At 38.8% G+C, this 26,410-nt stretch overlaps 2 protein-coding genes across 3 annotated transcripts in view; one reads left to right on the forward strand and one right to left on the reverse strand.

The window, feature by feature from the left end:
- Nucleotides 1-11,969, reverse strand: LOC103467643 (uncharacterized protein C6orf106 homolog). The gene is made up of 6 exons (XM_008414214.2): nt 11,804-11,969; nt 9,597-9,869; nt 8,086-8,240; nt 7,037-7,234; nt 4,970-5,295; nt 1-2,841 (listed from the first exon to the last, which is right to left on the reverse strand). Exons 2-6 carry the CDS (start codon nt 9,851-9,853, stop codon nt 2,809-2,811), a joined length of 969 nt encoding a protein of 322 aa, XP_008412436.1. The 5' UTR covers nt 9,854-9,869; nt 11,804-11,969; the 3' UTR covers nt 1-2,808.
- The window catches only part of bltp3a (bridge-like lipid transfer protein family member 3A), a 19,572-nt gene continuing 2,962 nt past the window's right edge, over nt 9,801-26,410 (forward strand). Inside the window, exons 1-20 of one of the 2 annotated variants that reach the window (XM_017305768.1) lie at nt 9,801-9,871; nt 13,796-13,958; nt 15,053-15,091; nt 15,296-15,387; nt 15,463-15,652; nt 16,553-16,693; nt 16,803-16,973; nt 17,414-17,594; nt 17,754-17,840; nt 19,073-19,237; nt 19,508-19,653; nt 20,538-20,679; nt 21,549-21,742; nt 22,327-23,531; nt 24,087-24,259; nt 24,342-24,481; nt 24,938-25,088; nt 25,657-25,922; nt 26,015-26,123; nt 26,242-26,333. In XM_017305768.1, the coding sequence (XP_017161257.1) occupies nt 13,896-13,958; nt 15,053-15,091; nt 15,296-15,387; nt 15,463-15,652; nt 16,553-16,693; nt 16,803-16,973; nt 17,414-17,594; nt 17,754-17,840; nt 19,073-19,237; nt 19,508-19,653; nt 20,538-20,679; nt 21,549-21,742; nt 22,327-23,531; nt 24,087-24,259; nt 24,342-24,481; nt 24,938-25,088; nt 25,657-25,922; nt 26,015-26,123; nt 26,242-26,333 (3,747 nt within the window). In that variant the 5' untranslated portion in view covers nt 9,801-9,871; nt 13,796-13,895. Of the gene's footprint in view, nt 9,872-10,925; nt 11,163-13,795; nt 13,959-15,052; nt 15,092-15,295; nt 15,388-15,462; nt 15,653-16,552; nt 16,694-16,802; nt 16,974-17,413; nt 17,595-17,753; nt 17,841-19,072; nt 19,238-19,507; nt 19,654-20,537; nt 20,680-21,548; nt 21,743-22,326; nt 23,532-24,086; nt 24,260-24,341; nt 24,482-24,937; nt 25,089-25,656; nt 25,923-26,014; nt 26,124-26,241; nt 26,334-26,410 lie in introns of those variants that run through there. The other variant, XM_008414215.2, reaches the window with a different exon arrangement.

Genomic DNA, 26,410 nt, shown 5'->3' on the forward strand with positions numbered 1-26,410 from the left:
TGTAGCTCATTTCCGTGATAATTTAATTGTAGAAACATTCATCAAACATATAAGAAATGATCTTTCACTTGTTTGCACTTCCTCACTTGCATACATGCGCTGCTGTGTGAGTCTTACACCAACTGATTCACTCTGTGAAGGAAACTTCAGAGATGCTACACAGAGAAAACAACACACCTAGTACTCGATGAAATGACATTTGGAAGAAGAAACACGCATCGCACGAGTGACTGGAAGGAGATGCTTCAGCGCAACAGGAGCTGTATTTCTGCGTCAGCCGGTATTGTCATATCATGGTTCAGCACCTCAGGGGTTTACACTTTCATCAACTAAAGGGCACCGATTTGATGAGGTGGTCTAACACACTGACTGCAGATGATATAATCACAGCGATCATAACCTTTCTCTGACTTCGCAGTCATTCTGAAAGAAAATAACAGCCTTTGTGAAGGTTAAATTGCTCAGTGCATAAATTAGTCATTTGGTAAAAGAACGTAAAGAACTGCTGACACTTCGAAAAGACATGTGAATTCATTTGCAATGACACGATGAGCTCTATAGAGATGCACCAATCAGGCTTTTGCTTACCAACAGCAATTTCCAGTTTCCTACTAGGTCTTAATCTGGCAATTACAATTTTGCTTTATCTGATATTTTTATTCCATGACACTTAAAATACAAAAAATTATAAAAATAATTTTTTTTATTAGTAATAGACTTAGCAGCACATTCCAGAAATGTAAGAATATCTCAATTTATGCAAAGGATACACCCCTAACCTTTATCTAAATTATATTAAATAAAAAAAAAAAAATGTGCTAAACTAAATGGTGACGGCATTTAATGTATACTGAAAATACAGTTTCGGAGTATTAAGACATGTTTTACATGGACATCAACGCCATGTCAAGAAATGAACTGTCAAAGCTTACCGAGAGCCTAAAAGCGTTTAAGTAAATTTTAGCCAAATTAGTCACAAAGTAGAATAAGCCGTCAGTTTCAGGCAACACAAACAAATCAACAGTGTAGACAGCTTAGTGTAGGGTGGGATTCACTAATGTTATCGGGTCATTGCTGCAATATTTCAGTTGATTCTGTAGAAGTGGAGAACATGTGTGGTATTTGTGGCGGGTGAGAATTGCTCAGGAGGCATCATTTTTATCTTTGTTAAAAGATCCATGGCAACCGGGGCTGTCCGATGTTCAAACTGTGTCATGCTGAAGAGTCAAAATGGGTCAGAGCACAATTTTCCTACGGGAAACTGGACTTCCCTCACCATAGAAACAAAAGGCACAAAATCTGACAGGTGTTTTGGTTTTGGTGCTTTTCATGAACGATATGATTTTTGAGAGTTTGATTGGCCAAAGACCAGTCAGAGCCAATCAACAGAAAATTGGCCAATTACAATCTGTGGCTAATTTATTGGTGCATCTCTAATTAGTTCAGTACATGTTAATACATAGCTTCCAAAACAATTTGTAAGACAAAAGACAGGGAAAGAAAGTACACAGAGTCAAACTGCCAGTTCAGTTAAAACATAATCCAGAAAACATTGTCAAAGTTGTAATTTTTATCTACATTCACAAAATACATTCAACCTAAATGTTAAATGTTAAGTCTGATACAGGCTGAACCACTCTTTGATTTTGTATAATGTGGCGTTTTGTCTTCATAAAGTATTTATTGATGTAAATATGGCTTGAGTTTTGAGTCTTACAGCATGATGTGCACTAATTGAGTTACAACGTTGTGTTTGTAAATGGAAACGCTCATTTGTGAGGCATAATCAGATATAATCAAAAGTAACTTAGCCTGAAAACTCTTTTTTTTAAAAAAACAAAAAAACATAAACTTCAGAGATGAGTTGTTAACAGCAAAATTGCTCCCTTTTTGCGCCTGCTTTTGTGACTTCAGGACCAATTTAGAGCTTGGTGGATGGTGCAGGTGGGCTCATTCTGGAGAAAATGAAATGAAAGTTTTCAAGACTTAAACTAAACCTAATATCAACTCACACAATGACTGGATAAAGCACCAATAAATGTATATAATGATATTGTATTTGATACAAGTCGCTAACAGTATTGATTCCGTGGATATGTGACTTGATTCAACTCAGTTTTGCCAAATCTATACTTGTCTAAGCAGCTGTTTACACTCCATGCCGTGTGACAAGGTAGAAAAAATGTCAGTATTCCAAGAGTCATGTGGTAAAAATCTTACACCAGCTGACTTTGACATCTAAAACCCAAAAACTGCATTTCAGGGTAGCCTTTACAATCAACCTTAGTGCTTTATAGGCCAGAGGATCCACAATTCAAGAAAACAAACTAAATGAAGCAGAAACTGTAGAATCAGTTGGCAAAAATGAATGGCTTTAACTCTGAAGTCTCTTTTCAGGTCGCACAATCCACGCACATCTTCACACACACACACACACACGGAAAAAAGAAGCTCTCAAACACCCACTACTTTCATCTCTGCCCATGTGCATCCTTGTCAACTAAGAGAAAAAAAAAAAGAAATCTTAAAAGTAAAAGGAAAACAACAAAAAAAAAAGCTTATCACGCAAGACTCATAGCACTCATATTTTTTAACTTAGCATTCACACGTGCATACAGTGGGATGTTGGTTCAGCTGCACATCAGGAGCGTCGGTCTCCGGCGGTTTTTTTGTTTGTTTTTTAAGTGTAATTGGACTTTGCATAAAGTGTTTTGACCTCCACACTCCACAGTAAAGCCTCCTGGTTTATTGGTGTGAGAAATTCCAGAGGTACAACTTAGTGCTGCCTTACAGTGATAAGTCCCATGATTAAGAGTGCCCAAAAGGAGAGGGCTCTTGTATCTGCAAGAGAGGGGAATAATTTAAAAACAATTAATCAGAGGTGCAAAACAAAAAGAAACACACACACAGATGCCTGATAAGAATACTCATTTAAATACTCATTTTTTTAGGCCTAAAAACTCGACCTTGGAGTTGTAGCAATTAATTCTGCATGGCAAACAGGATTAATATGGGTATTAGTCAAAACATTCATAGCGATCTTTACATTCTTGGATTTCTATTAGCTAAACTTTATGTCAAACTATGAATGAAAAAAATATAATCTGAGGCACAAGATAAATGTAGAGCATATGAAACACAACTCATATTCTTAACTCAAACACCGTAAAGCCAAAACGTAAAGTTTTAGAAGTGAGCAGTGGAGATGGGTGCAGCGGAAAGCTGAAAATACTTAATTCCTTACTTAATTTTTATTCCATAGCTGCCGCATTGATTCTTTTATTAAATTATTCAGATTTAGTACCTTTATTGACACCTCTGACAAAGATGTGCAAAAAGCCTTTAAGATGTAAATCCTTCTCTGCTGCTGTAGAATAATCTCACACCGAAAGCCTCCTGATCATCCAACCTTTAAATTCGGTTTTTGATTTTGTGAGGAAGGAAAAAAAAAACTAACATTCTCAGTGGCTAAATTATTGCTATCCCTTGCCATCAATGATTTGTAAAACCACCTTTAGACAACAGGACAGAACTTGGGCTGCTTTCACAAAGGAAGTGGTCACCATGCAGAGCAGGCACGGCGGCGAAGGTAAAAAAGACACAAATATGCAGAAGCTCTGTGCTGGAGAACTGATGCAAAGATTAACATCTGTGGTTCAGAAGCTGTGGTCTCTAAAACAACCATTAGGTGCTACCTACATGCTAGAGCTGCACAAGATACTGTAAAGACCGAAAGATTACTGCGTGCTAAATCACAATCACAAACTGTTTAGATGCAATACTTGGAAGGATAATATATTTCAAGTGACATTCATGCAAATTCTGCATGCCAATAATAAATATTTCTTGTCAGATAGGTTTTCATTGTCCTGTATGCTCACACTTTACATAATGTCTGAGATGCTAAAGCTTGCAAAGGGAGGTGAAAGCATTGGGATGCAGGAAAAGCAAAAAAAGAAATTAGTCAAAAAATGTGGGTTCATCGTCTTAACAGTATCAAAACGGTCACCTAATAATGCAGCCCAGCTCGGTTTATACTGAATAAAAGTCTGATAGATTTTGCAAATACAATTAATTTTAACATAACGATCCAAAACGTATGACCAAATTATAAGAGAAATGCTTAACCAGTCAAAAAAACATAAATCAAGTTCTCTACATGTTCGTGCAGCCAAATCTGATTATAATTGGTGTATTAAAACTTAGCTAAATACAGCAAGTGTTTACAAATAACCTACAGCTTGTTTTTATTGCTGAGAACGTACAAATGATTTTTTTTTTTGTTTTCTTCAATTGGGCCCAAAATAATAAGCCAACTGGATGCCTTTCTTTTAATAAGGAAAACAAACAAAAGGCATTTGAAGTTTTGGATCTATAATCCTGTTCGTAAAAAGAAATCTGATTTTTGTAACATTAAAATAATTCAAAATTAGTTTATTGTTGAGTAGATTAAAAAAAAAAATCCAACATTTTTACTGGTTTTAGTTTTTAAAAAGTTGTAATTTTTTAGGCCCATGGGAATTTTTGAGCTGATGATTTTGGCCCACGAGACAAAAAGTTTGGACAGTCCTCATCTAGAGAGATTGTGTAAAGAGAGTTGGTCAAAGATCCCTGAGTGTGTATCCTTCAGCCTTGTGAAATGTTACAGGACAGGACTGAGCGCAGCCCTGTTGGCTAAAGGGGGTCGTATAATCTGTTGATAAAGGAGGTACAAACTATTCTGCCACTGGTGCATTTCTTGAAATACACTTAAATTAAAGGATGGATTTTGTTTTTCCTTGTGGGTGTTCTTGAACAAAAGATGAATTTATTTTAAAGCTTCTTCAACTATAATGGAGCCGTAGATAAATGTATTATCAAACTCACCAGTCTGCAAACGGCTTCAAATAGCAACATGATTCAATTTTAAAGCCTATTTTCTCCTGATTTAGTTGCAAGAAAAACCTTTATTCTCTCCAAAATATCTCACCTGGTTACACGGAACTACTGATAGACTGCTTTGTAGACGGTTTGCTACTATATCCACAGAGCCGTGTGAAAGTCCATTCTGGCCTTGCTGCAGTGGGTGTGGGCTTCCCTGCAAATGTTCCTCTGTGACACTACTGCTGCTGTCACTGTGGACGTGGTTGTTGTTACTGTTGGGGCACTTGCTCTTCTGTGGCGAGGCAAACGGGTTGTAGTCTCCTTCCAGGCTGCGGTGAGGCTGCGTGTTGAACTCGGCTTGGAAAGAGGAAAGCTGCTGCGTGACTCCGAGGAGGCCTCCGACTTCTACGCTCAGGATCACCCAAATGACATCTGACGAGACGAAGGAACACGGTTACTTCATTAAAAACAAAAATCCAACACTTTCTTAAAAATATTATATCACAGCTTGATTTTAGTAGTTATTCAGAAGGTCTGCTTCTGTTTCCTCCTGTTGGGACGTTGTTCAGTTTACTTTTAGAGCAGTAAAAGGTATTAGAGGTGAAGGTTATCATTTACTTTCAAAAAATATGTGAAACAACCAAGCTGTGTTTGATTTGAAAATATCTTACTGAAGTAGCAGATGAGATATTAATGGACAGCATTGATATCACTCCTAATTTTAAATTCAAACCAACTTCCAGTCATGTAGCCTAAACTATGCTACATGTTTATGAGTACAAAACTGTTTTTTTTTTACTTCTCAAGTAAGTAAGAAAACTTGTTTACCATACCACACCATACCAACTTTATTTATAAAGCACTTTAAAACAACCACAGCTGATACAAAGTGCTGTTCATTAAAACACAACATAACAATAAAAAAATAAAAACTTACAGTTTAAAAACAAACAAACATACAATTTAAAACTAGATCCCAACGTTGACCACTAAGTGCTCAAACATACACAAAGGAACAGACTGACAATGCAATGCAGGATTTACATGGTAATTATCCAACAGAGGAGGACTGTGGATGGTTGTTTATAGTTAAGACAGAATGGGAATCTTCAATTTGGAGCAGAACAATGAATGGCTAAGTTCAACTCTTCAACTCCTAAAAGTGAGGGAAATATCAGTATTTCAGAATAACACCGCCAGTTAAATTTTATTTATTTGATCAGTTTGTCAATATGAAACTTTGATTGCCAGCGTGTACTGCTGCATCAAGCTGGTTAGTAAAAGCTTCTCTAAGCTGAAATAAAACACTTGCGAAATTTAAGTCTACCATTACCAGGCCTCGAAAGACAAACTCTCTCCTTCTATAAATAGGCTGAAAGGGATTGAATTACAAGCCGTTTCTTTCCAAGCTGTAAGGTGTGTTTTGATTGATTTTGGAGCTTATTACATTTGCTGTGGTAACCGTATAAAAAAAAACCACACAATGTCAGTCACATAACAAGAATCTAAACTCTCCATGAGCACCACTCACTGTGCTTATGTTCACAATACCATTGTGTATGAAACAGAGTGCTTTAATGGGGCGAAGTTAAGTGGTTTAACTTTACAGTATCTTTTCAGCTCTATAAAGTCCCAAAGCATGAGGTGCTCCCTTGCTTTGTTCAACAAATATTAAAAAATAGTTTCCAATGTCATGAAATGGCGTTCCCTACAATGTAAATGAACCATTTCATAAAGCATTACATTTGTTAATGCAAACGTAACATTATTGTTCCAGCAACTAAATTTATTTGTACTTCTACTGAAATTCCAGTAAAGCTGCTGACATCTTGTTTTGTTACTCGGCTGACTGTGTGTCGTGGCTTTGTGTTAAATTTTCATGAAGAGCAGGCCACTGAGATCTGATTACTCCAGATAGATTTTACTGCCAAGTGGGAAAAGGGCTAGATCTGAACAAAGACTTTAATAACTTCCTTTTAATAAGACAAAGCGATCTCCTCCTTCTGTAATAATTCTGTTGTGTACTCTGTTTAATTGTCTTTCACCATTTGAATGTAGTGGGTTTTTCAGAACAATTCATTAGCTGACAGAGTCATCAGTACGAACGGTGCAGGAGGCTGCCATCCGCAGCAGGTAGTAAGCGATTGCTGAAGTGCATGTATGCTCTGCTTACCTCCGTAGTAAAGTCCTGTAGCTGTGCACATTCTCCACTGACCCTGGTACATGCCAGGAGAAACGGGGCTGTGCATCTGCACACTGACATCAGTCATTTCCTGGGGATCTAGAGAGCGCACCATCACCATGTTCACATGGCCAAACTGATCACCTCCCACGTACTTCAGAGAAACCCCAGGAGGCCATGACTCTGGACCTGGAAGGCACACACACAAACAAGAAGCTCACATGGTTGCATTTTTACCCTTTAATATAAAACAGATTTCTAGAAGTGTTTCATTTCCAGATTCGAGTGTCTGCATTTTTTTTCCCCAACAGTTTCCATAACATTAAAGACATTTGAGCACAAAACACTTACCTAGTTGGGGGTTTGCTATTTGTATGTTCCAAAAAAGAACAAATCAATGAAAAAAAATCTGGCTTCCAATTTAGCAGAACGCTCCTTTTCTTAGTATAATGGTGTTTGAACACTGCCAAATATGCAGAGGCTGTTTCTGGTGGAGGCTTTTATCTTGTGAAAGGGGAGCTGTTCCTTTCTACAGTCACCATGTGCATGCTCAGAAGAGAGATTGCTGCAAAGTCAGTAGTCACTTGATGCATTTGGCTGAGCTTCTGTTCCTTTAATTAAAAAACTTATACCAATTGGCATTATAAAATAAATTTCACTCTGCTGCGAAATAACTATTAAGAAAGGAGTGTATATAATTGGGTTTAAATCTCCCTCCATGATTGGGCTCTATTAGATTGCTTTAATTAAATATTCCTGGATATGCATAGGACCAATTTGCCTAGTAAAGTGCTTGAGATTATCATTTATACACTATTACCAAGAAATTTAACAAAATTAAAAATTATCTGTGGGATTTTCCTTTGTGAAAAAAATCTAAAAATAGAATCATAAGATTTTATCTCTTAGATTTAAAAAAAAAAGGAATAAAGTTTGAAAATACAACATTTTACCATTATTTTTCATGATTTACAGAATTTTCAAGATAGCATGGGAACTCTGTAAAAAAATAACTTTTATGAATGGTCCAGCTGGCTTACCGGTGTTCTGTATCCTCCAGGTTTTTGTGAATGGTGTGTCAGGTGGAACAGATTCACCCTCTCCAATCGTCACATCCTTCACAAAGGACATGCAAGGTGCACTGAAGTTTGGGCTTTCAAAGTCGTAGTAAGCTCCTATGGCAGCCTGCAAATTCCTAGGATGAAGAAAGAGAAGAATGGCAACAGAAATCAGAACAGATTCCTGCACAACAAAGCATATATGTCTGTTATATTTCAGCAGAAGTTTAAACAGAATGAGAACATTTAAGTTAAATAGGAGTGAGCTATATTAACTAACCTTATTTACATTGATTTTTGTTTTTATTTTATTTTATAATGAGTTAGAAGTGTTTAGCAGCCTCTCTAGGACATACTCTATCTTTCATCTGATGTCTACCAGAAAATGCTTTAGGCACTCAGGACTTAAAGAGGTAAATATAAAGAAAAACAATTTTAAAAAAAGTTAAAAGTTTGAAGGGCAGAGAAAAGCAATTGCCGCTGAAAAAGCCTAATTGTAGTTTCCTAAAATCAACTAAACTAAAGCCTTCCACAAATGTCCAAATGGTCTAAACCTTTACCATGAAAATACATGAACTGAAATCCTTCCAAACTAGCTCTATGTTTAGGGTTGCCCTCTTGTTGGAAAACAAAACTTGAATTTGAAATTTATTGGTCGTAAAGTGACAAAATCTAAAAATGAATTAAGGTTATGAAGACTTTTGCAAGGTACTTGAAACAGGTATGTAGCTTTACTTAAGCTTACGTCTTATTTTGTTCACATAACGCTATATTTTAGGCAGGTATGTGTTTCAAGGGGAATTTCAGAACAGTCAGTCACACTCTTAAGCAAATTTATGTTCGTTTTCCCACCATTGCACTGCGTAGTAGTGAAAACAAGCCACCGGAAGTCAAAGTCATTCAAACAACAAACTAAAATAATTCCCCTGATATTCTCAGCGAAAAAAAAATCGATATTAAGCTCTCAATCATATTGAAGGAGTTTAAATTTTACCCAGAGTATCTGGCGTTGAAGGCAATCTAAGCAGCGAGTGAGCGCTTGTAGATTATGTAATAAATGAGGCGATTACTCGGGTGGCATTTGCTATAGATATGCCCTGATGTTATGATCTTTTGAATATCCAATTAAAAGCCAAGAGGTTTTGGATTATATTCTCATTACACAGTAGAATAATGTAACGCAATTAGTATTTTAAGAGACATGCAAATACTGCCACCATCTGTGTCCCTGACAGGCAATCAAAAGTCACACACTGACTCAGCTAGTTACGTTACTACGACGTCGTTAACTGTCCCTGGTAATAGGTCCAAACCATAATGTTCCTTGTCAACTAAAAGTAAGCTAGTTTCATTACTTTTATTTTCAGTTTCCTTTTTTATGGATTAATAACCTTTGTGTAGCGAGAAACGCAGCGCAGAAAGCTAGCTACATATCTGTATCTTTTCTCCGACACCCAGCGCATAGCAGGCCGTAAACGAATCCCCGAGCTCACCAGTTGGTCATGTCCAAGAAGAAGGCGCATCCGGCGGGATTCAGCTGAAACCCCAGGAGCCTCTGAAATTCCGATATTAAAATGTCTTTGTCTGTTGTTCCCATGCAGCTGAATTTCTGCATGAGCTCCTGGTCCAGGTCCAGGTCCATGCCCTCCATGACGGATAAGCCCGGGGCAGAGACAGGGGGCTGCGATACTAATTTACACCGAGGCCTCGACTTGTCATAACAAACTCCACAGCAGGGCCGAGTGCGCATGTCACATGACTGAACCCTGTGAGTGAGCCAATACAAAAAAAAAAGAAAAGAAAAAGAGCGATGCTTCACATTGTTCACTATTTTCACTGTACAAATGACATGTAGTAACGATTATTCCTTTTAATAAAATCATAGTTTTAAGTGTATGTATTATTAAAGAAATGAGTAAAATATCTGTATAAGTCACAGTTAGCTGATTTAAATTATGAGTTTGTATTACTGATGTGAACATTTATGTCAATTTTTTTTTGCTTGTAAATTGTGGCATTCTTATTATGTGGAATATAAAGAACTAGTTCATCCAGGAAACGGAGAAAGTTAGGTGTCTTTAATAGTCTGTAAGAGGAAGCAGTTCATTGTGTGGAACATTTGTTTTTTAATTGAAATCATTAAATGACAATCCTTTACTTGTTGATCTGTTTAGCATCCTGATTTAGCGAAAATTGAAATTATGAGAAGCCATCAGCGTTAAAAGTAACAAAAGTACAAGCTTAAAATATATATAACTCATGTCAACTGCATTTTGATTTGAATAATTTAAGTAATTTAACTTTTAGATGAAATTCTAACATATTTGGTTCACATGTAGGCAAAGTTGGGTAGAATACCCAAACATTATATTAAAATAAGATTAGCATTACTGGTTAAACAAGGCTGGGAACTGTAACTGTACATTAATATTTAAAAATCATGTGGTAAAATAGACAACAATGTAAAGATATAAAATTCTGGTCCTGAAAATATTAAAATGAAAAATACAAGCAAATAATACATTTTAGGCAGAACAAACACTTTTCCTATTAATTTTTTTCGATATATGAAAATGAGACTGACAATAGGTAATCTGTACATGTTAGAACAGGAACAATGGTGTTCACTGCGTATTCATTTGACGTCAAAATGACACAACAGACTCAGCAGACAGAAAATAATATTTAAACAACAAAACTTTGAAAGAAAGAAGTTTAATTTTATGAACGGTAAATGCATTCACAATGAGCAACCGGCAGGTGGCAGCATTGTGTCATAACTGTTAAGATGTTGTTTTGGTTTTTTTTTTTCATCACTTGAGCTCCGTGTACGTGGACTCGCGTGCGCGTGAGACTGGGGTTTAGCTACCGTCCAGTGTTTAGCGAAGAGGTAACAGCCGCTAACAAGATGCACAGTTATCGCTATGTACATTATGGAAGTAACTGACAGCTAGTGTATGCCTGTGCAGTTAGAAAAGCCACAGACGTTGTTCGTCATAGACACTAGCAGCAGAAATGGCGGGGATTATTAAAAAGCAGATTCTGAAACATTTGTCAAGGTAAGTGTTTGGTTTTCTGTTAGCCAGTTAGCCCATCTGGGTGATGGATGGTTGAATCGTCACTGCCGTTGTGCTTATAATACACCGAACGTAACCAGCTAGGCTGGTTACTTTTTAGCTCACAACACCCATTTAGTAAACGGCAGCATTAAAAAATAACAGTGGGACGACTTAACGGGGTCACGCAGCAGACGCCTCAACCTGCAGGACAAGCAGCACTTTCCCCACACTAATCTATTTATTCTCGTCAGCTTTATATTGCCATGTTTTATGTGTCAACCTTTAATTTCTTAACCTAAAAATGTCTAAAATAATTGATTTTTATCATCTCAGCTGTTTATGATAAATCGACCTATATGTATTACATGTCAGTTACACTGGGGAGTAATTTCCTAGGAATAATCTGCTTCAGAAAATGATTCATGCAATTCTAAAGACAGTTTCTAGGTAGGTACTTTGCTAAAATTATCTCAAATTTGTGCCATAGAAACATGTGTCAGAGCATTGACTTACATCAGCTTTTATTTTGTGACTCCTGGTCCAAATAAGATTAAATTTGATGAAAAGTATTAGCCAACAACATTTTCTTTAGTTTGTACTCCAATGCAATGTTTTCCTAACTATGGTCCTCCATTACTCACCCTACTGGCACGTTGTAGATGTGCTCATGCTGTCACATACAGGCACAACCCGTTTTCAGAGTTGGTATGGCTCTTCATCCAGGGTGTTTTTGCATTGGGAGCAGCACCAGTGCTCCGGACAACAAAGATATCAGTTGCACCCCGTATTAATTATCTGTTGTGTAGTGGCATGAGTATTCAATAGGGATACAATCTAGGGGTTTAATTTTTCCATCATGTTGTTTTTTGTGGCATATTTTATGCCTGATTATTGTACAAAAATATTTGCCATAAATACACGGTTTATTTCTAAAAAGAATAACTTTCAAGATTAACTGAAAAATGGCATTTTGAAACATACAAGATGTATCAGACCCAAACATACCAGGTTCGTAAGAATGAGAAGCCCAACAGCTTGTCTTTAAACCCTGCTGGAGCATGTTAATCACCTGCCAATTAAAATCAGATGTGAGTAAAGAAGGGAACAACCAAATCATGCTGGATAGTTTAGCTCATGAACAAGGGTTTTAAAATTAATCTCTTCTGAGTTTTTGCCTTCAGGAGCGGGGTTTTTTTTTCTCCACCTGACTTTCAGGAGAAAAAAAAAGTGTTACTGTGGTGTGGTAGTGTTCCCCTTTTAGCTCTAGTTTTTGCATATTTTACCAGCCGGTGGTAATTAATCAATTTTGGAGGTTCTTTCACAGGTAAAAGGCCACAGTAGAGGGAGGACAGAGGCTCCAGCTTTTTGTTTCAGTCAATAAGCTGGTTATTCTGTGAAAGATAAAGAATATAAGGAAGAAAAACAAATATATTTATAATGTCGAACAAAGTTGGACTTTTTTGTTTGTTTTTCATATTTACCTAGTTCTGTTTTTTTTTTTTTTCTTTTTTTTATGAACTGTATTGTTCTTAGTTTAATTCAACCGTTGCTCTTTTTTGACCAATTATATACAAAGACTCCTTTCTCCCTTTTGACTTCCTGAACGTTTCCAGCCATTAATCCTTCGGAATCTCGTCTAGCAGAAGGCATTACTTAGTCAATAAATAATAGCTTCTTTGTGATCTTTGATCTAATCTGAGTAAAAAAAGAAAAAAAAAGCTTACTACCAAACTGCTAATCCAAGTGCTTACGATGTAAAAAAAAAAAAAAAACCTACACTGTTATGTCAGTTCATGTCATCATTTAAGGCTTGTGAAAAATCAACATCCCTTGGAATGTTTCATGCAAACTAAACAGTTTGTATGCAATTGATAATAGCTGTTTTTTTTACTGCTCCACTCGAAAGGACAATTTAAGGAAGATAAAATTGCATTGAAATCTGTACTAAGAACTATGTTCCAGTCAAGAAAAATGCCAAAACACGAGTCTTGCTATTTAAATATTCCAAATTTAAAGTTGAAATCATAGCTTTCCTGTATTTCCTGTCTGTTTTGTTTATTTTTGGAATTTCACAGATATTTAAGATAGCTTTGTTTAGTCATGTATTTTACAATGTATTTTGTGTTTCACCCTAAAACTTAAATGTATTGTCTTTGGTTTTTTTGTGACTGACCGGTTGTGTCCAAAGTCAGTCAGTTCTCAAACGCAGGTAATCTGCATGTTTTAGGAATGTCCCTTGTTTGACAAATTGCTAACTTTTTGAGGAGGTATTTTAGCTATTTGAATCAGCAGTGTTTGCTCATCTACACATATAAAAACTGAGAACTGGAGTTGGAGACCCCTGTGATGGACTAACACAAAATACAAAAGTAAAATCTGAAAAGTGTCTTGTGGAGACGTATTCTTCCCCACTAAGTCAGCGCTTACCATAAACCACATTTTGCTGCAATAAGACTTGCAAGTTCTGGGGGTATGTCCATCAGCTTTGCAAACACAGTGACTGAAATGTTTGCTGACTTTTCTGATTTTGCATCTGATAAGGAATTTTCACATTCTTCTCTTGCTGAATAATTTGGCAACATCCTTCCTATATAGGCCAAAATGTTGACTTGCACATTTTTGTTTCCACCAAGGTTCACCAAGAACCTGTCCCCGGATAAGATCAACCTGAGCACACTGAAGGGGGAGGGGCACTTGTCCAACCTGGAGCTGGATGAAGAGGTTCTTCAGAACATGCTGGACCTGCCGACCTGGTTGGCCGTCACACGGGTCTACTGCAATAAGGCCGCCATTAGGGTACGTCCTTACTGACTCATTCAGCCTGGTTGTGAAGTTTGTCTAACATGGTGGCAGATTTCTTTTTTTTTTTTAAGTACATCACTTTCTTACTGTGTCACAGTTAATTTTCAAAGCAAAAACAACAACTCTCTTTACTAATAATGCAGATCCTTTTTTTTTTGTGCCTCTGTGCACTTGATGAAATGAATAGTGGCAGATTAATAAAGATAAGAACTACTAGCGGCTCTGCTTTGAATGTCCTGGCCCCTGAGATTTGGACTGGTTGCTGATAATGGACAGGCCAGTTGTGATTCAGAAGCACACTAAAGGCTAGAGGCTACTGTGATTCTGAGATATAGTGGCTGGTGTTCGCATAGCTGACGGGCCGACTGCTTTATGTTTCAAGAACCATTTCAGTAATCCTGCATGTCAAGATTCCTTACTGCTAAGATTTAGCCTTAATGTTGGACACAAACAATTAGCTCTATAGGGTTTTGTTTTACTTTACCTTTTTAGTTTAAGAGTTGTTTATTGATGCCAGATTTACTTACTGTATTTAAAAAGCAAACATTTGAAATAGACTATTGCAGTTTTGGTTATTATTTTCTCTGTTGCTGACATTATGCTTCAGAATGTAGCACCTTAGATTTGGAATACTCTTACAAGATAAATGTGTTTCTTAGTGTTATTTAAAATAATTTTAATTATCTGGTTGTGGGGAAATTATTATTGTTAAAGCTTGGAATCTATGATAACCCCTTTCAAGATACACATTTAGGTAAATGTGGTGCATAAATATTATGAGCTCAGTACAGGCTAATAATTTAGCCTGTACTAAATTATTTTATGTACTAAATTGCATTTTAAATAATTCAGAACACATAAAAAAATTGCATTTTTTATGTGTTCTACTTAGAGATTTATAATACTACACTTAGTATGATAGTGGTCCATCATACTAAGTGTAGTATTAGTTACTCAGATCAGAGCAGGAGAAAAGAGTAAAAATGTTTTACACTTCAGATTTGGACTGTTCTGTGCCTCTCCGCTCACTAAGCCTTTGTGTCCAGTTGTGCACATCACTGTGTGACGTCTTCCTATTGTCTTTTCAGATACAATGGACAAAGTTGAAAACAAGTCCCATCTGCCTGGTAAGGATGATAATGAAATCCTTATTTGGAGTGAAGCTGCCTTTTTTTCTCTCTCTTACACTGAAATATAACTTAACTCTGTCATGATTGTAGCATTTGTTTCTGCACTTTACTGCTCCAAATTTCATTATTGTGATGTCATAAAAAATGTTAGATTACTTCTGGACTAGCACAAACTGCGTGCTGTCTCAATGTTCTGTGTAGTTCTTGGACAAAGTTGAGGTTGAGATGAGGACATGTGAGGAGCCCCGTCCACCTAACGGTCCCTCTCCTATTGCCATAACAGCAGGACAGAGGTAAGCTGTCAAACATCCTGAGCTGAAGTGTCTCAAATAGGGAACTATTTTACCTGTCATGGTCTGTATTTTCAGCGAGTACGGCTTTGCGGAGAAAGTGGTGGAGGGCATGTCTGTCCGGATCAACTCCATTACCATCAAGGTTCAGGCTCGTGCCTTCCACGCCTCCTTTGAGCTGTGGCAGCTGCAGGGCAACAGCCTCAACCCCAAGTGGCAGCGCAGTGACCTTCGCTACACCCGCGTCACTGACCCCAAGAGAGGAGAGGTAAATTGCTATGCTGCAGGCCTGCCTCTTTCTGCTCTCTACACTGACGGCCATACCACAGCCAACTAAATTTCTGTCACTGAAGCCACATGTTCTTATTAAATCTGCAGTAAATCATTTAACCAGGTCACATGATTTTGTTAACTGCCTGGCTTTTTTCAGCTGCCGGGCTGAAAAAAGCCAGGATGAACAGTGAACCCTTGTAAACCACTGTATGTGTCCTTCTTTCCTACTGTGGGGTTCTTACCGACCCATTTTGATAAACAAAAAAACGGTGATGGTGAAGAGTTGGTGAAGAGTTTAGCAATAGCTGAGAAAACTAAGAATCCCTTTTCATTGTTTGCATGTTTTCAGCAAATTACAAGCTGTTTTAAAAAAAATCTGTAATTATTTACTCTTTTATATTGTGCTTTTCATCATTGTCTCAATTTAAGGTGGTCCTACTGCTAAAAGTAGCTCTGTTTATTGTATTTGTTGCCACAAATGCAATAAAGATTTCCAGAATCTCAAACGATGTTTTAAAGAATCCCTGTTTGACAGAACGATCTGTTGACTAGTTCACATGTTTCAGACTTTGAATTAGACATGATCGACTGCAACAAAGTAAGAAAATTTAATTTAGCACCAAACTGAAGGCTAATGAAGGCAGGTTAAATATGCCAGTTTTTTTCATAATTAACCTGCTGCTGTGGACAGCAATAAGGATTGCTGACAGTGTTTATATTGTGTACAACGCAGCTGCAGACAAGGCAATAGAAAACTTGTTTGGCAAGTGACCGATGTGTTTATAACATCCTGTAGGCTGTACCAGGCTGGGCAGTGAGTCATTTATAGTCCAGTTTGTGATCTTTTGCTGTCCTGTTCATAATGGGAAATTTGATTGAGTTATTTTTTTTTCAGGTGTTGACATTTAAAGAAATTAACTGGCAAACGCTGCGAATCGAGGCAGACGCCATTGAGAGTGACGACCAGGACCTCGGCAGCACTCCATTACGTCTCATCACCAACCAGGGGCGCATTCGCATCGCTCTGAAACGCAGAGTAAGGCTGGATTTTTAATACACATGCACCTTGCTTGTCACACGTGGAATGATTTGAGATCAACACCCGTTGCTTTGTGATAAGTCTTTGACTTAATATTTATTTTCAGATAAAGGACTGTAACGTGCTGGCGTCCAAGCTGCTTTTCATTCTGGACGACCTGTTGTGGGTACTGACTGACTCTCAGCTCAAAGCCATCATTCATTACGCCAAATCTCTGAGCGAGGCCATGGAGAAGTCAGCCCAGCAGAGGAAGAGCATGACTGCTGAATCCTTACAGGTTTACTTCTTTTTCTTTTCTTTTCTTTTTTTTTTGTGGTTGTACAATTTGGTCTGACAGAAAATACCTACTGTAAGAAACCTATCAGACTCCAGACAAATATTTTTTGAGTCATTTAAATGTAGGCATTGCCCAATTCTTACTTCTTATTCAATGAATATGTCATGAATATGTCATTGTAGACCAAAACGAGATCAAGAATTATTAAAGATGCATGTTCTCCAGAAATGATGTATAAAAGGTAAACCACTAATAAAAAAGACCAATTCTGAGACATTTTAACAAACTTTTTTTTTGGCCAATTACTGGAAGCAATACTGTTGATTAAAACGCCGTCTTCAGTACATTTTAATTTCAACTTCCTTTTATTTATTTATGGTTTTTTTTGCACGATTTGATTTGTTCTGATAAATCCTGAATTCTTTTTGTGTTGTTTTCAGACCGCCCCTCCCTCGCCTGTGATCCACAGCCTCTGGACTGAACCCCCGCCTTCCTCCACCAGCACCCCCAACACCATCAGTCAGTACTTTGATCTTTACGATGTCAAGGAGTCGTCCTACCACACCTTCATATCACGCTTGGACTTACACATATGCAATGACAGTTCTTCAGTGGATGAAGGTCAGAAGGCAGTGAATTCGCACATGCTATTCACGTCGCTTTATTTCTCTGGAAAATGCAGGTTGTGTTTAATGTCGTTACTAAAGATATTACACTTATTATTTGGTGGGTAATTTATGTAGAGCTTGTTTTAAACAACTCTCATGTGATGCCACACAGATGAGCCTCCCCCGCCGGGCCTTCAGGGTGCAATGCAGCTAACCTTTAGGAAGCTGGGCTTCGACTACTATCCCATTCACAGACCTGGTGAGAGGAATGACTGGTTCTTTTTCTGACTGTGTTTTAACTGCTGCTTCCCCCCTGAGGCTGTGTGATGCCCTCTGTGTAACCACAAAACTGGTTGCACAAGACTGGCTGCTGGGAGCTTCGCTGTTAAGGCAGGCTAATGGCGTCGGAAAGTGTGCCCAGTGTTATAATCCTCAGTAGAATAGTTGATGTAATAAACAGTAGAGCTGCCCTCCAATCTTATTAGGTTGAGTTAAAGTTCTGATTGCTACAGTCAAAGCAGAAAGCATTTGCTCTTTCATCTTTGAGTGTTTTAGATGGACAAAAAAAAACACATTGTGGCAATTATACAATCCCAAAAGTAACAAAGAGATATGCATTACATATTTCCAGTATTCACAAAATTGCAAACTAATGCCAGGTGCAGAAAAACAGAGTTAGAAAACAAGTACGAATAAGGTATTTGTATCTCTTGAAACTTTTACTAAGAAAAAATCTATCGCATGCAAACTCAGTGTTGTTGGTTGTAACGTGACAAAAACATTTTTAAAAAATTAAAGATAAACTTTACCTCCTTTTTGTTTCAAAATTGACACGTCAAGTCAGCAGCAAGTGTCATAACAGCAGTTTGCACCATTTCTAGTCCAAAAGATGTTCCATAATGTTCGATCAGAGGAGAGTTTCAAGACCATTCGAAGCCTACCATTCTACAAAAAGAAAGTTTCTTCACCCCATGAAAACATGCAGAACAACTTAGACAGTGTTAGGGAAACTTCCAAAACACAGCTCTACCTTAAACTCTGATCTCCTCAGTGATATGGATAAATGTTTATATTCAAGACTATAAGTAGAAAAAGAATGATCATGCTTGACTTGTCTGTACAAATTAAAAAAACATCTTGAACACCTTGCACTAACTGACTTCAAGATTGGTCTTTCTACAAAAACGATTAAGTCAAATCAGAGGCCCTCTCTCTGACCACTGGAAGGCGGTGTGAACTGGAAACATTAACGTTAAAGCTTAGGGAGGCCTGGCGACCTGTTCATGGTGTAGTGCTCCTCCACCGAGTGACTGCTGGAGATGGGCAGCAGTCATCCCCCAAATCCGTCCATCCTTTACCCCCTCCTAACCCTTGGTATTTATCTAAGCTCCGTAGGATATTTGTGTCCAAGCAGGCACAACTGTCTGTTTGAGTTTCGAATGATGGCTGAATCACATCTCCTCCTGGCTGTTGATTTTTTTTTTTGCTCAGCTGATGGGTGCCGACACTGGGAACGCTACAGCGGAGCCATGGAGGCGCAGGCTCAGTGGGCGGGAAAACTGCTGCAGGAATACCAGAGAAGAGCCGAGGCCTGCGGTTTTCCAGGGCCGTACTCTGAGGGGCCGGCCAAAGATTCTCCTGCAAAGACTGCCAAGGGTAAAACTTCAAAACGATTCCAAATATATTTTCTTTTTATATGTAATAAATGCAAAAAACAAATAAATTTGAGGAATGGTACAAGTGCCAATAGTTTTTTCAGGAAATGTGTCTTTCAGGACCTATTTTTGGTAGGTTTTGACTATTTTACATCATTTCATCAAATAATCATAATCATTTCAACTAAAGTTGGTATTATAACAGCTTTTAAGCTCACTTCAACTCATCATATCCCCAAATACATCTCTCCTTCTCATCTGCAAACTTTAGATGGACAGACTAGCCCCAAGGCGAACCCATCTGACAAAGAGCAGGCGGCCAGCAGGAACTCAATAACGGCTTCGTTAAATTCAATCCTGAAGAGGCTGCGATCTAGCTGCGTGGTGATCAGGATGGATGATGTGGACATTCACCAGGCAAGTTTTTATCTCAAACTGACTCCATGTACATTGCATGCAGGCGTTTAATGGAGTCAGAAACCTCTGTAGGTGGAGTAAAACAGTTGGACACACCCTGATGTTTATGCCAGCTTCATAAAATGAATCAACGCTAGAGTAACATTTGTGCTTAAGCATTTTTTTTTCTCTTCAAATGACTGAGATGAGTTAAAAAGTTGCTTTTTTTTCCAGGGGAAGAAAGTTGTACTAGTCGTTGCCTTTCCAGTCTGTTTCCTACCAGCGGTGTGCTCATCACTTGCAGAATATAAGCTTTGCTCAATCAGCAGCTTTCAAGGCTTTTAGCTGACAGTGTGCACACATAGAGCAAAACTCCCCTTAGAGCAGCATCACACTGTCTTACCGGTGAACTTTGCAATTCAATGGAAAATCAGCGAAAACACTCAGGGGAGCTTAAAGGACAGCATGGCAGTTGTTTTCATTTCCTTTATTATTAACTGCATCACTAGAAAGTGACTCTGAAAAATACCCTCTTTTGGTTGCCGTGGCACCTGTAACTTGACGAAACCCCTGAAGACCACGATAAATAACGTAGTCTGCCCGCTTCTGCATTTTCAGCCGTGACTCCATCATGAATGAGAATGTCAAAGGTAATTTTGGTTGCAAGAATGTTTTGGTTCCCCGTCTGATAAAAGCAAGAGATACCCGGGGGTATGGGGGAAGTCTGAATGCCTGGTTCCCACCTTTTCTTTTTAGTTTCTAAAAGGAACTCTTAGATTTTCACTCTTGTTTTCTGCTTTTATTCACTAATTGAATGATTTCTCATTTCTGCTCTGTGATCTATGAGCAAATAAATTCCAGTTTAAAAGATACGTCAGTTAACAAGTTAATCATCGTTCACTTAGGTGTCTACAAGGGGCCGTCACAACAAGAAGACTCATTCTTTAATATCCTGCAACCGGAAAGCTCTGCGTCTGCCAGATAACGTCCCAGCAGTTCATCTGCAGTTCACAGAGTATTACTTCCCTGACAACTCCAATTTACCAGGTACCTGCATGGCCCCTCTTCACTTTACATTGATATTTTACTGCATTTACTGATTAAAATTAACTGATCTCAGTAAAATTTGCAGAAAAATTATTTGTGCTCTTTTGTTATTTGATTTGCATTTTGATAAACCTTTTGATTTGTAATCTCAATCGTTTTTTTTATCATCAGGTAAATTCTGACCCCATCATTATAAGGTTTCTGAAGATCATTAAAAAGCTTAGTCTCACTTTAGGCCTCAGTAGACTTCAATACAATTATATTACGATACTCTTAAATTACATATCCTCAAAAACTGATTAAAAAGAGAAAATGAAAACTTGTTTTTAAAGACTGAACTACAAATACTGAAGAAGTTGCAGTTTTTGGCAAGTACAGGTTGTGTTGCACATGTGATAACAATCGGCTGTGATATCTGTATCCACGGATTAAGAAGTAAACTTGGGGGGGGGAACCCAACCATTCCTACTTTTATTTCAAAACCTCAGGGGAGAATGTGTCCTGGTCTGGTGAAACTAAATGAACTTTTTGCCACGATTCCAAAATTTAACAACTCCATGGTGGTGGTGAAACATGGTGGTTAGAGCATCATGATCTGGTTTTGTTTTCGTCTGACGGAACAGGGGTTTTAGTCACAGTGAGCGAAATTGTACGTTATCGCAGCTATTTTTAAAAAATTTTCTGTTTTTGTCACTAGGTATGTTTTTCTTTTAAATTGTCTAGGAGGTGGGAGAAGTCTTGGCGGGTTTTTCTTTCCATCATAAAAACCTGGCAATTTAATAGGGATGTGTAAACCTTTGCCAGCCAGTATGTTCTTACTTTGTTGTCTCTTACCAGAATGTTTCCTATATTTTATTTTTTCCTCCCAGTCCCCACTTCAAATCTGTATGTCCAGTTGAACAGCCTGCAACTGTGTGTGGATGCCGCCAGCTTGCTGTGGATCAATCTGTTCTCCAGGGGTCTTCTACAGACCCTGGACCAGGTCAAAGCATTCTACCATTTGCAAGACAGTAAAAAGGCTGAAGAGCACGTGGACATCCGCGTGGACGCAGCTCACCTTAAGGTAGACGCTTCACGTTTTCAGGATTTGTACGGGTGCTTGATATTCAAACGGCGTCGTTTTGTAATGAAGTTCAATTTGACGTCTGATTTGTAAAGTGTTATTTACAGCTGAAACCACATATTTAAAAAGACACATTCACATTTTCTTTTCTCACTGTCTGGAGTTAAACCCGACCAAGCTTTTCTTGTTTTAGGTTAATTAGAATTGCCAAAATTATTTCTATTTCCTAAATGCCAGAAAACTGTGCAGGAACATTTTTCAAAACGTAGCTTTCTGTTATATTTCAGTTTGTCTTTTCCCTGCTGTAGAATGTAGAATTTAGTATACTAATAACATTAAAAAAATAATGTCATAAAATAGTGAATTGAAACTGTCTTTAGTTCATTTGCACTGTATTTTCTCCAAAGTGTGGCGATGGAGAAGTTAGAAAATTTACCTTAAAAATGCTTGAATTTTACTGTGGAAAAAAAGTGAACAATCCCTTCATTTTACTGTTTTTTATAGGGTTTTGCCTTCTTTGTTACTCGACTTACTTCAATCTGTCTAAAAATTTAAAGCTGTGAATGTTTTTCATCTTTTCATAGCTGATTATTCCTCTGGATTCCTCAATCCTGGATCATCCCGAACGCCCACAGTCGCTCTCCGTTATTGTCCCCCAGATGGTTTTCAGCAACACTCGCAACTGCCCTCATGGCTCCTCCGCTGACCTCAGCAGCACGTGTGAAAAATTTACCAGCTGCCCTTTCTTCCAGTCGACGCCGCCTTGTCCTTACCCCAGAGAACCGAGTGCCTTCCACCCCGTTCCTTTCACTTTTCTTCGGCACGCTCAAGAAACCGAGCCGCAGCCTCTGGACAGGAAGCAGCTGCGATCCCAGGATATCTGGTCTCTCAGTCTGTCCCGCGTTACGCTGGGTTTCGACGGAGCTCGGCGATTCCCCAAAGGCAAAACCCAACCGTTTGTTGAGCCGTTCGCCATGTCGGTGTGGATGTGCCAGCCGTCTGCCTTTAAGAGTGAATCGTGGTCTTCCCCCTCCGGTCCTCAGCAGGATGATGCCTCCTTTGCTTCTATCCACTTCCTGGCACACACCATCACCCCACTAAAGGTGTGGCTCAATCACTACCAGTACGTTGCCCTGCTGAGGATGAAGGATGCCATGGTTCGACTGGGGGCAGAGTTGAGCCGAGATCATCTGCAAGGTGATAGACAAACTCCCAGCCGGAAATCCACACCACCCACGGTTTGTCTTGCTCTTCTGGTGGACGCAGTGGAAGTGGGTCTGCTGTTGCCCCCCGCCACCGCCGCCCCAGAGGAAGAGCTTCCCCAGACTCCAGAAACGGACAGCCCCAGCATGACAGACTCCGACATTTCCCCGACTCATCACCCCGACGACAGCATCCTGGAGGACAGTGGTTTGGAAAACGGCATCTCCTCCGTCAGTGCAGCCGTGGTCGATCAGGAAGACCAAGATGGCGTGGTGGAGCAGGCTTATGAGGCCGTAGAGGAGGAGCAGGTGGATGCGGAGGAGAACGGACTGGCGACGGAGGAGGAGACGCCCGGTCTCTCGCCTCCTCTCTCATGCGGACCCTCCCCAGTGATTTCTCGCGAGTCGTCCACCTTCAGCCTGGAGGGGGAGCTGACGAGTGCAATCAGCGTCACCAAGGACGCCACCAAAGACGCCATCAGTGCCTCGCTGGATCTAACCAAAGGGGCTTTCTCCATAACGAAAGACGCCTTCAGCATGCTGAGCCGAGGCTCAGGCATGAGTAAACTGTTCAGTGCTCAGCCCAGGTGAGTCCTGTTGTTTTATTGAAACTCACAGTGTCTTCCACGAGCATTTATACCCCGTGAATATTTCACATGGATAGTCATAGCCGCTAACTTTACAGTATTTTATCGGAAATGTTTTTGTTAGAAATTTTGCAATAAATATGAAGCAAGAAGGATTGTTCAAGGTTTTCAAATAATTTGTTTCACAAATCAAATTCTTGGAAGCATGTTGCACATTTTGACTTCAGACTTACCAGCTGTGCGTCTCTAAGGGTTTGTGTTTATCTGCATGTGCAGGGAAATGTTGGCCCTTTCCTCTTTTAAAATATCTTAAGTTCAGTCAGATTTGATGGAGAGTTTCTTTAATCTGCATTTTTGGATTCTCAGTTGGATTTTGGTCTGCAGATCAACCGACAAAAATAGTAAATAAAATGGAAATAAAAAAAAAAAACACATCACTGAAAGCACAAATAAAATGGATTATGATGTCAATGTAAACAATGTTCTTCAAAAGATATTTAGCATTGGAATGGAAATTTCTGATCTCAGTTTAATTTATCATGCGTGTGTTCTCAGGGAACTGAATCCGCGTTCAGAAGAGTCCTCCTCTAATCTGCACCACCAATCCTTGAAGCATTCGCACTCCCAGCAGTCCTTTGACAGCGCCATCTTGGACGGCAGCCTCCCTGATGAAAATCTGTCTATCGATAGTGATTTCAGTGACAATTTTGTTGTTCTCATGGACTCGGGTATTAATGCCACCAGGTTTCCTGATCATTTTACCCGAGTGATACGCAGGACGTCTGGTTTACGGTTGCGTTGTGTTTCCAGAATCCGGTGTGGAGTCTTTGCGGCCGAACAACACACCTGCAGGAAGCCGTGGAAGCCCCGCCCCGGGGACGGAGGGGGGATCATCAGCTGATCTCAGCAGTTCTCTCTCTCAAAGCACTGATGACGTCTCTCAGGACTTGGTGAGTTACTGTCACCACTTAGAAACATGTTGATCGTTCCACAAAGAATGCGTGGCTAACATAACTTGCCACTTGAGCTCTGCGTGTGTATATACTCTCTCTTTCTTCACGCACACATGAACTGGTGATATTAAGGCCTTCCACAAGGTTGATTGGATGCTTTTGGCAATATAGTGTGTTTGAGCTTTTCTACATAATTTTGATTTTGTGAAAATCCTCAAAAGGAAATCTAACTTGTGTGTCCAGTTTGTAAGAACTGCTGAAGTTGTCTTTGCATACTGGAAAATCGAATAGTTCAAATAAGTTGTTTTTGCAAAATTACAATATTTATGACGTCAATGCTCAGGCTGAGTTATGTGACGTTTTCACAGGCACTGCACTTCAAAATTATGAAAAAGAATAATCAAATCTAAATGTTTAAGAGCATAATATGACTTCTAATGAGGTGAATGACAGTCCTCAGTGTTGCTTCTGATCCTGAGTGGGACAGCGTGTACCATGGAGGTACAGGGAGAAGACCAAGTAGTTGCTGTCCAAGCACAGAATTTAACCCCAGTGCAGCTGGGAAACGTCCGACAATCAGACATCCTGGCTGGTCTCGTACAAGGTAACCTGATTATCATGGCTTTCCTCCAAATGATGCCTGAAATGTGTCATTTAAATGTTAAAAAAAGACTTTCTTTTAAGCTGCCTCCTAATACCTTTATGTTTGAACCTGGAAACAAAAACCCTGTGAAAAGATCAACCTTATTCTTTTCTTATGCATTTTATTTTTATTATTATTATTATTATTATTATTATTATTATTATTATTATTATTATTATTATTATTATTATTATTATTATTATTATTATTATTTCTCTGTTTGCTAATATTCTATAAGTAATTTCAATAGTTTGTGAGTCTTCAAAGATTAATTGATATGTGTGTCACAACAGGCTTAATATCAGGCCACATTTGGATTTAAATTATGCTACGAGTGTTAAAGATAACTGATAAGACATTTGGATTTTCTCCTATTTTAGCGTTTTTTTTCTTGTCAAAAAAAAGTGCATGATCTCATGCAGCGTTACGGTGAAGAGGATCCAGCTAACCTTGAATAAACTAGAATTTTGCTCATGTTTTCCTGTATAAATAGGCTATAGCTAAATTATCCTCATCTTTGTTTGTGCAGCTGCAGGTGAATCGTCTCAGAGGCAGGACAGGCAGGGTTGCAGGAACTCTCCGGCGCTCTTGTTGCGGGCGGAAACGGGCCCGTCTGCGGCTCAGCGCTCTGCTCTGGATGAGTCTCTGGGCTTTCTGGATGTGAGACTTCAGGACTGCCAGGCAGAGTTTCTAGCCTCGACAGTAACCAGCATCGGCCCTTTCCTTGAAGACGAGTTCAGTGTAGACGGTCAACCAATAAGATTACACTTGTCCAACGTCACTGTAATATTGAAGGTAAGTCGATGATCCTGATCTACACATTTTTATTCCTCAAAAGAAACATCACAACTTTTTGTGTCCAGTGATTTAAGATATGTTTTCTTTAGGACGACGGTCCCAGGATCTACCCCACCGCTCCCCAACCTGTCCCTGCCAAATTCATTATAGATCAGCTGCTGCTCCAGCGAAGCGACGATGGGATTATGAGAATCAAAGGTGAAGAAAACAGCAGAGGTTTAGTAAATAATGAATCTAAAACGCACAGAGAACACAATCTGCATCTGCAGTCACACCTTCACAGAAAAATGAATAGAAAATCTCTTTCTAATTTCAGCTGAGGGTGCAAACACTAAACCCTTAGCAGGTGTTCCTGCTGCCGGGTTTGACACTTTTAATGGCGCCGACTCTGTCCAACAGCAAATGAAGGTGAGGAGTAAAAAACTAAAGTTTTTAATGGTTTACTAGAGAAAAATTGGGGGGAAAAAAGCTCTTATTGATTTCAT

This window comes from Poecilia reticulata, linkage group LG7 (assembly GCF_000633615.1).
Source record: "Poecilia reticulata strain Guanapo linkage group LG7, Guppy_female_1.0+MT, whole genome shotgun sequence".
Taxonomy (NCBI): domain Eukaryota; kingdom Metazoa; phylum Chordata; class Actinopteri; order Cyprinodontiformes; family Poeciliidae; genus Poecilia; species Poecilia reticulata.